This window comes from Sus scrofa, chromosome 4 (genome assembly GCF_054392235.1).
Source record: "Sus scrofa isolate SSC_HxYL_T2T_F1_AM1 chromosome 4, Sscrofa_HxYL_maternal_Yorkshire_Landrace_v2.0, whole genome shotgun sequence".
NCBI classification, from domain to species: domain Eukaryota; kingdom Metazoa; phylum Chordata; class Mammalia; order Artiodactyla; family Suidae; genus Sus; species Sus scrofa.
In genome coordinates, this window is record NC_139386.1 from 92,475,152 (window position 1) to 92,492,215 (window position 17,064).

At 42.7% G+C, this 17,064-nt stretch overlaps 1 protein-coding gene across 1 annotated transcript in view; it reads left to right on the forward strand.

Moving 5' to 3' along the window:
• SH2D1B (SH2 domain containing 1B) overlaps nucleotides 1-5,987 on the forward strand; it is a 32,198-nt gene extending 26,211 nt beyond the window's left edge. Inside the window, exons 2-4 of the mRNA XM_021089509.2 lie at nucleotides 311-374; nucleotides 3,013-3,178; nucleotides 4,723-5,987. Coding sequence (XP_020945168.1) covers nucleotides 311-374; nucleotides 3,013-3,178; nucleotides 4,723-4,760 — 268 coding nt within the window. The 3' untranslated portion in view covers nucleotides 4,761-5,987. The remainder of the gene's footprint in view (nucleotides 1-310; nucleotides 375-3,012; nucleotides 3,179-4,722) is intronic.
• The last annotated feature ends 11,077 nt before the right edge of the window (nucleotides 5,988-17,064 follow it).

Consider the following 17,064-nt stretch of genomic DNA (forward strand, 5'->3'; position numbering starts at 1 on the left):
TCAATGGTGTTTTGTTTGTTGTATCAACTTAGGGCTAAGTGAAAAAACTAGAAGGAAAGACCAAGACAATGGAAATTGTAAATTCTCTCTCCTTATCTTCCTTGCTACAGACCGGACTTCCACCATCAGAATAAAGTTCCCCATTTCAGAACCTCTGTCTCCTTCAAATTCCCACAGAAGAGATCTGAAAATGATCAGCTTCTTTTTGGGGATCCAAATTGACAAGGGCATTGCACACAAAATATAGTGGTAAATGTTACCTGGATTTGCATATAAGACCATTATGACTCACACAGTCATCTTTCCACAGGTTTAAAAATTTTGTCTACACATACCGAATCTTCAAAGAGAAACATGGGTATTACACTATACAGGTAAGGACACACAAGAACTCCTATAACCAAAATGACGAAAAGCTACTGGTGGGTGAAGAACCTGAGATGTGTTGGGGGAGGCATTGGGAAACACAGTTTAGAATTAGTCAGATCAGTAGTTAACCTTGTCTTTCTTTGAGGGTAACTGGAATGCACTAGAGCTGGGTCCCATTTTTGAAAAAACGAGGCTGTTATATCAAAAGTATAAAGGCACAAATTCTCTCCCGGGGTCAACTATACCAAGCTGAACTCCATATAAGACAACCGTTGAATCAGAAGACTAAACAATGACCAGGATGGGTGGAAAGGGAAGATGGGGAGAGGCTGGGTACCCTAAGTCAAGGGGGCTCTGTGACCATATGAAAGTACAAAAGGAAGCATCAGCCGACAGGCAGTCTTAGACATTTCTTTAACATTTCTGGTTTACAGAGCGCTAAGCAGAAAAACCTTTTTTCCTTTGAAGTTACTTCTCTGTCAGGAAGAGTATAATAAATGTCACTGAATCTTTAATTATTAACAGAGAATCCTGCAATAATCTTTCTGAAACATTTGAATAAAGGTTAAGCAGATCTCTTAATGCAGGATTTCTCAGAATCTTCAGTATGCTAATGTTCATTGTGAATATCTGAGAGAGATTAGAATATGCAATGATCCCCAAACACGTATACATTTTTTCTTTTGCTACAAAGGACATTATTGAGGCAACTGACAAAGTTTGAATAAGGTCTGGAAATTAGCAAATAGTGTCACATCAAGATTAATTTCCTCATTTTAGTGTGGATATGTAATGTTCTTGCTTTTTAAAAAATAAGTATTTAGGGTTAAAGGGATATCATGTCAGCAGCTTATCTCCAAAATTTTTTATACATCTACAGAAATTGTCATATGATTTTCCTTAGTTTTCAAATATGATTAATTATGTTGATTGCTATTCAAATGTTATATATGAAACTTCAATTCCTGGGATAAACTCCCACTGGGTCATAATGTATGATCTTTTAAATTTCTTTTCTATGGCCACACCTGCAGCATGTGGAATTTCCTGGGCCAGGGGTCAAATTGGAGCTATGCTACAGCTTGTGGCAACACTGGATCCTTAGCCCCCTGAGCGAGTCCAGGGATCAACACAGAGACAACACTGTCCCATCCTCACAGAGACAACATGAACTCCTTAACTCACTGAACCACAGTGGGAGCTCCTCCAACATTTTTTTAAAAGAATATATATGCACATTTATATATTTAGAAAGAGAGAATGAAAAGAAAATATGATAAAATGTTAACTTTGGGGGTGTGGGTGAAGGCTACATATGGAAATTTTTAAAATTTTTTACAATTTTTAAGTCTGAAATTATTTCAAAATGTAATATTTTCTAAAAAGCAACTCATGTTAAACATTTATTTCTTTGTTGTGCATATTTTGGGAAATTCTGGACAATTCCTAATATCACATTTTGTCTCTTATCTGGACAAAATACAGAGGCAACTAAACCATTTGTAACTCAGACATGGAAGGGCATTTTACTGAGGAGCAGCTCTGTGCTGTGCTGGTGGCTGCCTTGGGCTGATGTGAAAGCCTTACCTGGTATCTCCCTGCAGCCAACTTCCATGTCAGCCTACGTTTCTGTTAAAGAGTTTAACCACATGGCACATAAGAGAGCCTTCCAGTCACCCTCTCACTGGAGCCCAACTCTGTGGCCATATGAGAACCACAGTGCTCATCAAGAAAATCAAATACACAAGAGCAGAGGAAGCTCTTATGTTTTAACATGACTTCTATAACATTATATTAGAAACCTGAACTTCGTTTATAACTGCTACACAGAAAACAACTATTTACAATTTACCTGAGTCATGTTGATATTCCCATTTTCCATTGATTGATTGATTGATTGATTGATTGATTGAGGGCCTCACCCACAGCATATAGAAGTTCCCAGGCTAGGGGTCAAATCAGAGCCACAGCTGCTGGCCTACACCACAGCCACAGCAATGCGGGATCCGAGACTTTTCTGTGACCTACACCACAGCTCACAGCAACATCAGATTCTTAACCCACTGAGCGAGGCCAGGGATGGAACCCTGCATCCTCATGGATCCTAGTCGGGTTCATTAACCACTGAGCCATGAAGGGAATCCCCTCCCTCCACTTTCCATTTAGATCAGGACTTTTTTCTCTTGTTTTCCTCTCATGGAGATTCTGAATTCATCAAGTCTGTAAATTGCATATTTTGCATTTCCCACCAGAAGTCCACCTGTGTTAGTTCTCTATGAGAGCAAAGCAGGGCAGAGTCTAACAGAAGCTCTTAGAGGGGTACCACCCACAGTGTACCTATAAGAACTGCCCACAATGTGGCAAGGATGGGGACCTACTTGATACTGCAGACTGAAGTAGGGACCTCTTGACTGCTGATCCTCTTTACTCAGAGGAATGCAAGTCAGAGTTCCATTTTTTAAAGGAAGGTTTCTGAGTCTTGTGTGTGGTGTGAGCTCCCACACATGAAGTTCCCACCCTGAAACTGAACTCGCTTTCAGTTCTCCACTCAAGAGGCAGCCCTGAAAACCACTGTTTTGAGAAGTGTCATTTTTCACACATAATTGCACAATAACAACTGATCTCCTTCTTGAATTTTTGCAGACCGTGGAAGGTGCTAAAAGACAGATCTTTCCAAACCTAAAGGAACTGATCTCCAAGTTTGAAAAACCAAACCAAGGGCTAGTGGTTCACCTCTTAAAGCCAGTAAAGAGAACCAGCCCCTGCCTGAGATGGAGAAGATCGAAGATAGATTTGGATGGTGTTTATGGTAATAATTCTCACATGGGGACCAGACAGGAACCTTAGTCCCATTTCTACCACTGGCCTACTTTGTAGAATCAATACAAAGAGATGACTTTTCCTGTTGTGTTAGCTCTAAAAAGCTTCATCCTACTAAGAGCACTTTCCGTCTTGTTGAAAAGTGGTGGTGCCTTTTAGTTCCTGGATGTGGCAAACACAAAGAACTCTCTGTGCTTGGACAGCCTAGGGAGCAAGCCTGGTTTCTCAGAGCTGACTGCAAACTCATTCTGTGACCTTGTGCAATCACACAGGTTTGGAAATAGATGGCCAATGAGAAAGTTGCTTCAACCCTCTCCCTAAGGCTCATCCTGTTACATTTTGCTCAATATTTGCTAAGGAATCATTTATACAGTGTTAGGGCACACATTATTTCAGCTGCACCATGAAAAGCCATGGGGAAAATGAGAGATGGTCAGGAAGTCTCAGTGCAGCAAATCTGGACCATATCCCAAGCAGCTACTCTTGCTTACTTCTCCACACCCCTTGAAAGCTGCTCTCAGAAAAGAATCTAGTTACAACACAGTTACAACACAGTTCCAATTTAACCCAGACTTCTGGAGACATTTACAGTTTAGTGCTGTTTTTTCATGGTGGGATGTTTGGTTATAGCCCCATTAAAGGGATTTCAGTCATCAGTGGGCAGGTGATGAGGATGCGAGCAGAAGTGCTAGCTGGGGAGAAGGGAGAGGACAGAGCATTCCAGCGAGCCTGCCATCCCCCCTACACCCATTCTACTCTGTCCACAGTGAAGCTGCCCTTTAGGCTACCAGAGCAAGCTTCTTACCTCCCCAACAAGCCTAAGCATGGCTCTTTGATTATGAAAAAACAATTTGCTTCTACCATTGTTTCTCTGTGCCCCTCCCCCATGCAAAGGTGTGTGCACCTCTGTACATGTAGAGTTGCTTCCTATAGGCTTGGCTGCAGATGGCTGTTTTCTGCTGAAACTTACAGGAAAAAAAAGAGGAATGGGGGCAGAGTAGAAACCCAGGAATGTACTTGGGCTGCAGTCCTTGGGCAAACCCAGATGAGTTGCCGATGGTGCTTGGGCAGTATTTTGTCTCAGCAATAACAAAAGAACCTCAAATCCGGAGGGGAGAACTCTTTGGAATTTGTCTCCAAGAACTGGGGGAGAGCCTTACCGCACCAGCTGTCCATGCTTGGTCAGCCGTGGCAGCAGCTTCCCAGATCCTCAGCTACCTGAGGGAACTTCCTCCCATCAGCTCACTCTGTCTTCATCCCCCCTTCCCTTGGCCTCCTTAGAATAAGCCTTGGGTGTTCTCACATTGAGAGGCACAGGTTTTCTGCCGGTAAGTGGAAGCATCTAGTACTAGAAACTCTGACGTGTAAGCAGACCCCCTATTTTGCCAGGAGAGCTCCCCGTGGTACCCCAGCCCTTGATGATGTCATTTTGATGTTGATCACCCTGTGCCTGGGGAGAAATCTTTTCTCCTTTGTTCACGGTGACTCCTGGGTATCGAGCCTCATGGCTGGTCTTCTGCTTTTTGTCCCCAGAGAACAGTAACAGTGATTATGTGGACGTCTTGCCTTGAAGATAAGGAGACTGGACGAAGCACTTATAGAAGAGATGGGATGACAGCTCTCACTAGCGACCCTGCTTCTTCTGCAGGTGTAAGTCTGAAAGGCCAAACTCCAGGGGACAATTTAGACTCTCTGGTCTGAGTGAATGAAGATGTTCTGTCCACCAGCCTCAGACAAATCATTCCCCCATCCCCACCGCTTCCCATGCATACACCACAAGCAGCTTTGAAACTCCTTTTCCTCGCTCACTCTTCTTTCTTGGGGTAGAACACCTTGGATCCTTCTCCTTGACTTGTTAAAGGTGCTACCACTGCATCACGGTTGACACCCTTCTTCCAGATCAGGCAATCAGGGGGGCAAGCCTCCCACAGAAGAGAGAGCACAGGCTGCTGGTTAGGAGTCTGAGTTCCAGTCCTGTGGCTATGTGACTCCAGACAAACCTCTTCCCCTTTCCAGGCCTCCGTTTCCTCATCTATAAAACAAGTGGCTGGGCAGGGGGATACACATCTGCCAGCCCCTCTGCTGAGCCTGGTTGTATCAGGTGGGAGTGGGGAGTCCAGGTGTGATGAACATGTGGGCAGCATCAGCAGGGGATTAGTATCCCAGCCTGCCAAGACAGCCAACACATTCTCTGCACCTGCCTATGTGGGTCTTGGTAGGGTTGGGGTCCCTGACCCACTCACGCACCCTCCTCCCTCCCGCCTGGGCAACTCACCTTCTTTCCAGTCTTCCTGCCAGACATCACCCTGGAAACACTTTATCTCTGATGCTGCCTAGTTTTATTTATGCTAATCCCTTCCACAGCATGGATATGGCTCTGCATTCTGGTACCTGTGGGGATTTTGAAGGAACTCATGTCTGGTTCCTGTTCCCTTGAATCCTCCACAGCATGTAGAAATGTGTGCTGCCCAGAGCCAGGCTCCATCAGAGAATCTACTGACTAGAAGCTCATTCTGAAGAATTTGTCATATTGCTTCTAAAGTCCTTTGAATTTTTCTGCTAATTCACATTTTAGAATGGATAGGCAATGAAGTCCTGCTGTACAGCACAGGGAACCATATCCAGTCTCCTGGGATAGACCATGATGGAAAATATGAATATATATGTATATATGAACACACACACACACACACATATATACATATGGCATAAATGGCTGCAACATTGTAAATCAGCTATACTTTAATACTAATACTAATACTACTACTAATAATAAAATTTGATTTGTGTGGAATGTACCAAAGTCTATGCCCATTCTCTCACCCATCTTCAAATCATAGTGATTCATTTCATCCCACTGGCCTTACCTTTTAAAGTTATTAAAGAGAGGAGCTGAGATTTATTTCCAGGAAACATGAAGAGACATTGTGTCTGGAACCCCAAAGCATGAGCCATTCTGAGTTCTGGGTTCACAGCAATCCATAGCAGAGAAGAAGCGAAATGCAGCCATATTCAGAGAGATGGGAGCCAAATCCTTCTGGTTCGTTCAAGAAAAGACCCAGAAGCAAGCCTGCTCTCCAGGGTTCCACATTGGGTCTTGGATTCCTTTGCTACAGAACAAGAAGCACATTCCAGTTATTAGACCCCACAGCAATCTTTGGCATAAAAAATATATTCAGGAGTTCCTGTCATGGTACAGCGGAAACGAATATGACTAGGAAACATAAGGTTGCGGGTTCGATCCCTGGCCTCGCTCAGTGGGTTAAGGATCTGGCATTGCCGTGAGCTGTGGTGTAAGTCACAGACAAGGCTTGGATGTGGTGTTGCTGTGGCTCTGGAGTAGGCCGGCAGCTATAGCTCCAATTAGGTGCGGCCCTAAAAAAAAAAAACAAAAAAAGACAAAAAAAAAACAAAAACAAAAAAAGAAAGAAAGAAAATATATTCAGTGAAGATTTCTTAAATAAATGACAGACTAAATCCATATGTACAAAAGGTGGTCACTCATTCTGGATAGCAGAGATTTGTCTGAACTTTACACATTTCAAAATTCAGTAGAACAAGACTATTAGTTGAAGACTGAGTAGAACTCTCATAGCAGTGATTTCTTTTTCTTCCTTCCTTCCTTTCGTTCCTTCCTTCCCTCACACCTTTCTTTTCTTTTGTTTCTTTCTTACTCCCTTCCTTCCTTTCTCTCTTTCTCCCTTCCTTCCTTCCTCCCACTTCTCTCCCTTTCTTTCTTTCTGAGCACCCACACATAGCAATTTATGTGATGCTTGGTCCCCAGTGGGATTTCAGCATGTTTCTCACATGAGCCAGCCACTTTTAATAGCTGGTGTACACACCATTCTAGAGTTCCCTGAAATGTTTTGGAAGACCTGAACATGTTAAGTGAAGAACAGCTGGACACTCTGGGTATGTGAGACTGCAAGAGAGATGCTTTAATTAACTTCAGCAGCTCTTTTAAGTGTTTGAGGTGCTGTTCTGTGAAAATGTGAAGATGCATTGGGTTCAGTGGAAGACAGCAGAACTCAGACTAATGACTGGATGTTTACAGGAGGGCAGTTTTAGCCAAATACAGGGAAGAACTCTGAACCCACTGGAACTATCTTACCTTCCTACAGCCTTTACCCTTATAGTCCAAGTGGACTTAGGTATGGAGATTTGAGTTAATCACGTCCCTTAGTTCTGAACTCATTATTACCATCGATCTACAAGCACTGTACTATATGATACATGCCCTTGGTATGTACACATCCTTGTAGAATATACAGAATTGGTTGTGACCGTACAACTTTTACATTTACATACATGATACGGTGCTATTGCTCCAATTCTGTTACTACATTTTTTCTCTCAATAGTATGTTTGGTTCTACCCCTTATTGTTGAGTATACCTCTAACCCAGTGCCTCTTACTGAAGCACGGTACTCCACAGCATGCACCCACAACATTTTGTTTACTTGTTCCTCCAGGGATAGACATCTAAGCTGGTTCCAACTCCCTGCTACCGGAAACAATGCTGTGATGAGAACCTCGAGCAAGTCTCTTTACGGAAGTATAAGAGACTTCCTCTGGACTATATGTGTGGGCCATAAAGGGTTCTCATAGTTAATAATGATTATGATTCAGCCCATCAAGTGCTTTTTTGCCTTAGACTTTTTGCTTTTTTTATCCTTGTTTTATAAGCCCTTCCCCATTCAAAGATCATGAAAAAAATTACCTTACATTTTCTTCTCCTGTCTTTATGTGTTTACCCTCCACAGTTAGAGAAAGACTTTTGCCTCTTTCACTGACATATATCCAGTGTTTAGAAAAGTCCTTCACCCACAGTAGCTACTCAGTAGATATTTGCTGAATACATGATGAATCTGGGGTTAACCTTTGTCCAAAGTGAGAATCCAACTTTGTATTTTTGTGTATATATTGAAGTAGTTTTCCCATTACGACCTCCTTAATAATTTATTTTCTCCCTTTGATTTATGGTTTCTCCTTTATCGCACAACTGTTCTGATACTTTGTAATGTATTCTTGTCTGGTGCAATAAGCACTCTTATTTTTGTAAACCATCTTTTTAAAGCTATTTATGGACCTTTATTCCTCCGTATACGTTTTAAAGTAAATAAGTTTCTCAACCTCTTGCTGGAATTTTGAGTAAACTTGCAACGAATTTGTAATTAGGGCAAAACTGTCATTCTTGTGATGTTTTCCCATGCATAAGCATGCTACATCTATTTATTCAGGCCATCTTTTTTGTTCTTTAATGCAATAGTAAATTTTCACCATAGAAGTCTTGTATATTGTTAGATTGATCCCTATTTTTAGTTGCAATAAATTTAAGTCATATGTTTTATTACATTTTTAGCAGATGATGGCAGTAGCAAATTATTTGTGCTCTCATTAGATCTACTGGTTATCTGTTGATTCTATTATAAATTAAGTTGTAAATTCCATGTACATGATTTTGTCAGCTATAAATGACAGCATCTCATTCTCTTTCCACACTTAGGATCTTATTTATTTTCCATGTTTACTTGATTGTCTAGGACCTGCAGTGTACATTAAATACTAGTCATGAAAGTGGACATTCTGGTGGTATTCCCATATTACATGAAATTCTTGGAAATTTCCCCCATCAAGCACAATGTTTGTTGTAGACTTTAAGAAGGCTATTTTAGTTTTTATCAGAATTGTTTTAAAATTTATTAAATGATTTGTCTCTGTATCCACTGAGATAATCACATTCCTTTAATCTTCATACCATTATAGAGATAAACTATATTAGCTAAGTTGCTGATGTCATACCACCTTTGCATTACTAAACTTGATCATGTTATATTATTTTTAAGAAACTGTTAGATTGAGTAATAAGATTTTTGCTTTAAAGCTTGTAGGCCAAATAGAACTACAGTTTGCTGAAGCATAATTACACTAATCATAGAGAGTGAATTAAGCAGTCTATTTCTTCAATATTTTTGCAGCAATTTTGAAAGGTAAGGATTATCTGTTATTTGAAAGCTCATTAATACTCCCTTGTAAAACTGAGAATGAAGTTCTGGTGAAGAAGGAAAGGGAGTATTTTATTACTATTTAAGTATCTTTAATACTTATCAGCTTACTAATTATTTTGCCAAAGTTGACATTGTTTTTCTAGAAATTTATCCATTTTGTCTAAGTTTTGAAATTACTGGCATATAGTTAATATTATTAAGGTAGTCATCATATCTCCTCCTTCACTCTGTATCTTTATTTACTCTTTTGAATAATCAATTTTAGCACTGTAATGGTCCTTTCAAGACTTTTAGTTTTGTTAATCTTTTTTTGTTATTTTTTTTAGATTGCTATTCTTTGTTTCATTGATTTTTACCCTCATTTTTAGCTTATTTGGCTTATCTTCAGTATTTATTGTTTTCTAAATAAATATATTTAAAGCTATAAATTTATTTCATAGCACTACTTTAGCTATACCTCACAAATTTTAACATAGTATTCATTGTATTCAGGTCAAAATATTTTTAATCCATGGAGCTCCTGTTGTGGTGCAGCAGAAACGAATCCAACTAGTAACCATGAGGTTCCCAGTTCGATCCCTGGCCTCGCTCATTGGGTTAAGGACCCAGCATTGCTGTGAGCTGTGGTGTAGGTTGCAGACACAGCTCAGATCCCATGTTGCTGTGGCTCTGGTGCAGGCCGTGGCAGCTGTAGCTCCAATTCGACCCCTAATCCCTGTAAAAATGTCCTTGTCAATCCAAAGATAATTTAGTAGGTTGTAATTGTTTACAAACAAGTATTTTAGTTTTCAGTTTAGTATAGATTCCAAACTATACAATTAAAGTTAGATAACATAGTTTGACTTGATATCTGAGGCTTTCTTGATATGAACATTCTGTGACTATTTCATTTGTTTGAAAGGAATTGTTTCTTCTATTCATTTTAAAGCTGTCTTCACACTGACTTCCCGTTCTCTAGAATCATGAGAAATAAAACCCACACAACCAATGGTATTTTGTTACCAAGGCCTGAGCTAAAGTAGAAATCCCGCTCCACTCTTCCCAAATATATATATTTGTCTTTTTAGGGCTGCACGTGCAACATATGAAGTTCCTAGGCTAGGGGTCAAATCAAACTGCGGTTGCTGGCCTACACCACAGCCACAGCAACACCAGATTTGAGCTGAGTCTGTGACCTACACCACAGCTCATGGCAATGCCGGATCCATAACCCACTGAGCGAGGCCAGGGATCTGCCCACATCCTTATGGATACTAGTCAGATTCTTAACCCGCTGAGCCACAGCAGGAACTCCTGCTATACATTTTGTTTCTTCTTTTTTTCTCTCTTTAAGCTTTTTATTAAATAAATTTGAATGAAAACCTGCTCCTGATTTGAAAGCTCTACTTTTAAAAAAACCATTTTCAGTGGTTTATTAAGACCATAGTTTATGAAAACCTGTATTTTTGCTTTTCCCTACAATATTTAAAATGTATTGTTATAATTAAGCATATGCTCATTTCCTTCTTGACATCATCATTAATCATTTTTCTAAACTCTAAAATTTGAATTATTAATTACTAGCTACTCCTTTTGGATCTTTTACTATTTAAATAACGGTAAACTTTACCAAATAAAACAGCCAAAGGCTTTTAAAAAGAAATATAGAGGAATAAACATGCGATTTTCATTAGCGTTTAGAAATTTTCAAAACTTCTTAAACCTATTATAAGCAATTACTATGCTCTAGGAAATTAGGATTTCAGATACCCCAGCAATAAAGAAATCTCTGGACCCCAGAGAACAATCATCCTCACCTCCTACCTACTTCCAAACACACAGAACTCTTCCAAGTTCACTTCTCTTCTTACTGGCATATTTCCTTCCAGAGTATTTTCAAAGATGATCTTTCAGTAGTTTACCTTTTGCAGTTTTATATGCCTCATATTTTTATTTTACACTCATTTAAATGATAGATGAACTGAAAATATAGGTTTAACACTCTTTTCTTTCAACAACATCAAATATTAAGCCATTAAATTTTGTATCTAGGGTTTTTTGTTAAAAGCTATCTAACATCAGTTTAATTTTCTTTTATAGCCAATCTGCTTTTCTGGAAATTTTAAAGGTGGTCGTCTTTATGATATTAAATTTTGCTATACTGTGCATGAGGTTTTCCTCTTCTATCCTGTTTGAAGGTTTAAATGCCATTTTATTTTTAAGATTTTAATCCCTGTACTTTTGGAGAATTCTCATTTCTTTCAAAGATGTCTGTTTTCTCTCTCCTACTGGAATTCTCAGTAAAGAAGTGTCATCTGTTTTACTCATCCTTCCACATACTAGTTGTTGAATGATCTTTGGAAAATTACAAGACTTTTCCAAAGGAAAGTACTTGTAAATAAATGTTACTTATCATGAAAAGCTGCCTTTGCCGTTGCTAGACAAAAGTGCAATGCCCAAAGATAACCACAAGAGGTCAGACAACCACCAAGAAAAAAGGTACTGAGTTTGGCGTTTTGCTTTGTTTTGTTTTGTTTTTCTCTTTGTTTTTTTTTAATTTTGTACTGCTGAGGAACCATGAAAGCTATAAAACCAGAAACATTCCTCTCATTAACACTCATCTCTCATTTGAATGCTTCATTTCCAGTGTCCATATCAGGATTAGCTTGTGAGCCAGACTTGCCTGAGTTTGCAATTTGAGATGCAAAAGAAATACTTCTGCCACTCCTGTTTGGAGTTGAAATTCTTGCAGTTGAGCAGATTTAGCCCCAAACCATTCAGAATGAATGTTTTCAAGAGGCACTAGAGTCAGTTCTGTCACTTACTGGTAGAGTGACTTTGGGCAAGTTGCTGTAGCTCCCTAAGACTCTGGTCCGCCTCAGCTAGAAAATGGTATTAATGTATTTTTTTTCTTTTGACTTTTTAGGGTGGCTGCACCTACGGCATATGGAGGTTCCCAGGCTAGGGGTCCAATTGGAGCTGTAGCCACTGGCCTGCACCACAGCCACAGCAATGCTGGATCCTTAACCCACTGAGCAAGGCCAGGGATTGAACCCGCATCCTCATGGATACTACTTGGGTTGGTTAACCACAGCCACAGGGAAAGTCCAGGGGGTTAATAGTTCTTACCTCATAGAGTTATGCGGGGAATCAGAGACCATGCCAGCACAGGTTAACACTGAAAAACCAGAGTCTTTTCTGTTTCCTCTTCTGTAAAATACGGAGTTGGTGAATGGGTTTCTAAATACCTATCCTACATGAATATTCAGCATTTAACGAAACTGCATTCACCCCTAGAGAAGGTCCAACTCCACAAGATGTTTCTGGGCCATGAACATTTCCTGCACATTTTTGTCAGATGGGTATGATGAAAACAGAAGAACCACGTGGTGGTGGGAAAGCCGTCTGCTCCTTAGGTCTAAAAACCTAGGCCTTCAGGTCTAGCTCTGCCTTTTTACTGTTGTAAGACTCGGGCAGTCTGCTTAGTCATCACCTCAGTCTTAGTTTACCTATCTGTAAACTAGGGCTGAAAAACACCATCTCACAAGATATAAGGATTAATGAGCTCATGTCTGTGAATTCTTTGAATGCAGCAAGGTATTGTCTGTATCTAAAAAAAAGGTGAGGGGGCTTAAGAGGACTTCCCTTGCAGGGCTATTGAGAAAAACAAGGGAGATAATGAATGTAAATTGATTAGCTCAATTCCTGGAATACATAAGAGCTTTAGAAATAGAATAATAAAGCACCAATTAATAACGAAGCCCTAGATGGTAAAGTATGAATATTAAGAACTGGAATTAAGAGCAGCTGGAGGAGCAATGACTAGAGGTGGGCAGGTGCCTGGCACTGGAGTCTTACCCTTCTTCTTACATTAGGCTGGACCTAAGTACCTGCTTCTCCTGGCTCCATGGCAAGGGGACACCTGTTCAGGGAGCAGAGTTCATGAAGGCTCTGGCTGGAGAGAAATGAGCTACACAGAGGCCCATTAATCATTTTCCACTTTAAAAATGGCCTCTCTCCATCCTTCTCTAGAGTGGATCAGCTGCAGAGACCACCTGTGGGTGGAGGTCCTGAGGAAGGAGGGTGAAACGGGTGGGTTTGGTCTACACCATGCCACTTAGCACTAGATTGTGTGTGTGTATGTGTATTTATATATACATATATAATTTTCCAAATTAAATGACAAGTTGAGTTCATTTCAAATTTATCAAGCTCCTGTGATGTGCCAGGTGCAGTTCTGGGGACTGAGGGGGGTCAGAGATGAAGATAATAAGGCCCCTGCCCTTGAGATGCTCAGAGACTTGTGGAAGAGATACCAGCAGGCAGCTCCTTTCCATGTCATGTGGCAAGTGCCACAATGGAGAAATGCACCAGGTGCTACTGGGGAGCAGAGGAGTAGCTGGGGGTGGTGTCTGGGCAGGGATCCCAGAGGAAGGGGTGCCTCCTGAGCAGAAATCTGAAGGCTAAATTAACATATCTTGTCAAAGTCAGAGAGAAGAGAAAGGAAGGCAGGAGTGACCAGGCAGATGGATGGCCTTGAACAAAGACACAGAAGTGATTCTGAACAGTTTGGGGTAATGAGGTACCGGAACATAGAGGCAGTGGTAGCAGATGAAGCTGGCACAGTTGACTGGGCTGGATTGTGGATGGTCTGGAGCACAGAGAGCCCAGCTCACCCCTCTCCCAAGTGCTTCCCAGAAAAGTCCCCAGCCTAGTCGTATCTGTACTACTTACATAATCATTGATTGATGAACTGGGGGGATGTGGAGAGAGGCATGGGCAGGGAGGCTGACCATGACCACAGCCTTGTCCCTCGACTTTGTTATGCCTGAGATCACTTCCCAGACGACCTACACAGCCTGTCCAGAAGACTGAGCTCTTGGAAATGTCACACCACCGCCTGGCCTAAAGGGAATTCATCAGGTATGCTGCAAAGAATTTTTGACAGCTCTTGACATAGAGGACCCAGGATTTAAAATGAGCAAGGAAGGCTGACAAACAGAATTTACCAGATACCTAGAGACTGACGGGGAAGGTGCTGCAAGCTTGTTCTGGGTTCTCCTATCCAGCCATTGGGTCCATCTGTTGTGGGCTCAGGACGCAGAAGGAGTTCATCCACAGGCAGAAGCTGCAAGCCCTACTCAGGGCTGGTGGAGTTCCCTGTCCCTCCATGGCAAAGGCCAGGCTGCCCCTCCACTGGCCTTGTGGTGGCCTGCACTGACCAGAACTACTCCACGGTAGCTCCAGTGAGATGCTGTTAAGTTGCCATGAGTTAGCCCATGAAGCAGGCTGTGCTTACACACCAGACCAAACCCACAGGAATTACAGAATAAACCAGAGTGTAGAGACCATACCGAGGAGGAGATGGTGGCTAAGCTGATGACACTGGAAACCACTGTAAAACACAAAAGTTGCATTTTTTTGGTCGACTGCTTTTTGCTTTGGGGCATTTTTTGTCTTTTCCAAGGGAGAAATACTGGCAGTGTTTCCTGCTTGGTGAGGGGCAGATTCCTCAGGCACCTCCCACGAGAGAGAAAGTAGCCTGATGTGTCTGAGTTGGTCCTTAAAATATTTCCTCAAGCTCGCTTCCCTCTGTGCTTCGTTCCGTGGGGTAGCGCTTCCCCAGGCTCCCTGGAGCTGGACTATTTATCATGGCAGCAGCTGGAGATAAGCTGGACACAAAGAGGATTTGTGTCTCCGGGGGTCGGGCCCTAGAGACGAACGCGGAGGAATTTTCTCATTAGTGGTCGGCAAGCGGCGGGGGACTCCGCGCTTTCACCGAGCGCAAGCGGCAGCAGGGAGGAGGGTGTCCTGGAGGGCAAAGTGCTTGAAGATGCTTTTGCCGGACAACTGAAATGAAGGTTTCCAGAGTGGATTTCCTTGGGAGAGATGGAAGACATTAAATGCCATCTGCACTTGTGAGGCGGCTCAGGGAGGGGGGGGATTCATCTAGGAGAGCCGCCTTTCTCTGTGTGGGCTTAATTACTTGTTCCCACTCACAGGGGAGCCACCGCAGCGGCTGCAGTTGGGGTACCCCCCACCCTGCAGTTGGCCTGGCAAGGGCAATGCTGAGTGAAGCCCCCGGGATCCCCAGGGCCAAAATCTCAAAGGCAAGGAAGCTGGACCAGGCAGAGCTGTAGGGACAGAGCGGGCAGGGAATTGACGCAAACACCGAGAGTTCTAGAACATTCCTAGGATTGACTGACTTTGAAGGGATTGATTTTTAAAAAGTCTGAGAGCAGAGCAAATTGGCCAAGAAGGAATTCTCTGAGTTTGAAGCAGTGTCTGAGGTGCAGCCCCGGATTAGTTAATTCCAGAAATTTTGAATCCCCACTGGGCTTCCCCACCGGAACATGCCTACACCTTAGGAAAGAGCTGGGTTTCCTGATGAATTCTGATTTGTTCGTTTCCCTCGGCAACTACTTTGGGCAGATTAAGCTCAGAGGAAAACCGCTTTCCCTCCCCCCCACCACATACATACCTTTGACGCTTCTGGTGTGTTTTCATGTTCTGCTAACATTGCCTGTTAGCATAAGAGGAGGGCAGCTTCCCTGGTGTCATCACCCATTGTGGGCATAGTGAGAGACAGAAGCAGGTATCTCTCTTCCACCAATGTTATTATTGTGCCCCAGACAGCACTTTGCTCCCCAACCGGCTTGGCCAAATCGTCTGAATAAACGTAACTTTGTACCCCAACTTCTAGATCAATGACTCAGCTTAGAGCTCAACATTACAAAATAAGGCATATGCACTCCTTTTATACGTACACTTTTCAAGTTTTCCTTACATTGTAGTTTTTCATATTTGATCTTAGCCGAAAATAACTACTTTGCATAATAGTGGGAAAGAAAGGCATATTAAAGGCACATTTCACACCTGAATGACTGCAGAAGGCGGTCCTGAAGCCGTCCAATGGGAGCGGTCGCCCAAAGAAAAGTCACTTACGCTTAGGCTTAAAGGAAAAATTCGCTATTGTAAGTATTTTCAATGCCTTTCCCATGCATGGAATGTGCTGGATTGGTTTTTGCATTACTGCCGTCCTCCCAGAACAACACACTGCATCTCACTGCAGAGCAAGCGAGCAGCGGGAACGCTCCATTGTCTTCTTGCTCATCCCCTGAGAAAGAAGTGCACGAGTAGAATTCGAGGCAGAAAAGGCTGGAGATTCAGCCTTATGTCCCAGACGTTTCTGATGGGCGAATGACAGGGCTGGCAGAAAGGCCCCATCCTTCCCCCTTTAGAAAGGTGTATGGCTTCTGTGAACGGACTACATGCCACTTTTCCTCCCCTTTGCTGTCTCTTCTCCACTCTTTCCCTGAAGGAAAGTAAAGTACTGGCCTACACTCAGCTGGGGGTCCTCTGGGTCCCCAGGTCTGACACCAGCCAGGGGGCAGTAGAGGGGTTAGAGGGGCCTCAGGCCAGGGCTGCCCCAAGCCACACTCTCCCAGTAAGGGGCATTGGTTGCCCCAGTCTGGGGGAAGTGCCTGCATCAGCAGCTCTGTGTGTTTTATGGACGGACCTATGACTCTGAATCTGGTGGCAGCTCTGGTCCCTCTCTGAAGGGTGTCTGCACACACACCCAGCTCCGTCCCCTCCTTGACCCCAGGTGGGCCACCTAGTGGTCACTCCCATTTCCTCCCTGCTTCCTTCTGAGGGGGAGCCCATCACACCTCCGCACACGATGTTGATGCCCTGAAAAAAACCATAGGCCTGGTTGGAAGAGGGACACTTCTCCAGTAGCCAGCCAGTTATGGGAACAAAGGAGGGCACATCCAGTGAGGTCGTCTGCCCCTGGGAGTCTTGGGTTGGAGGTCTGTCAGCAGCACCCATCATCCTCACGATTCCATCTCCCTTAACGTCTCACTCTTCCAGGTTCATGAAGCCAAAG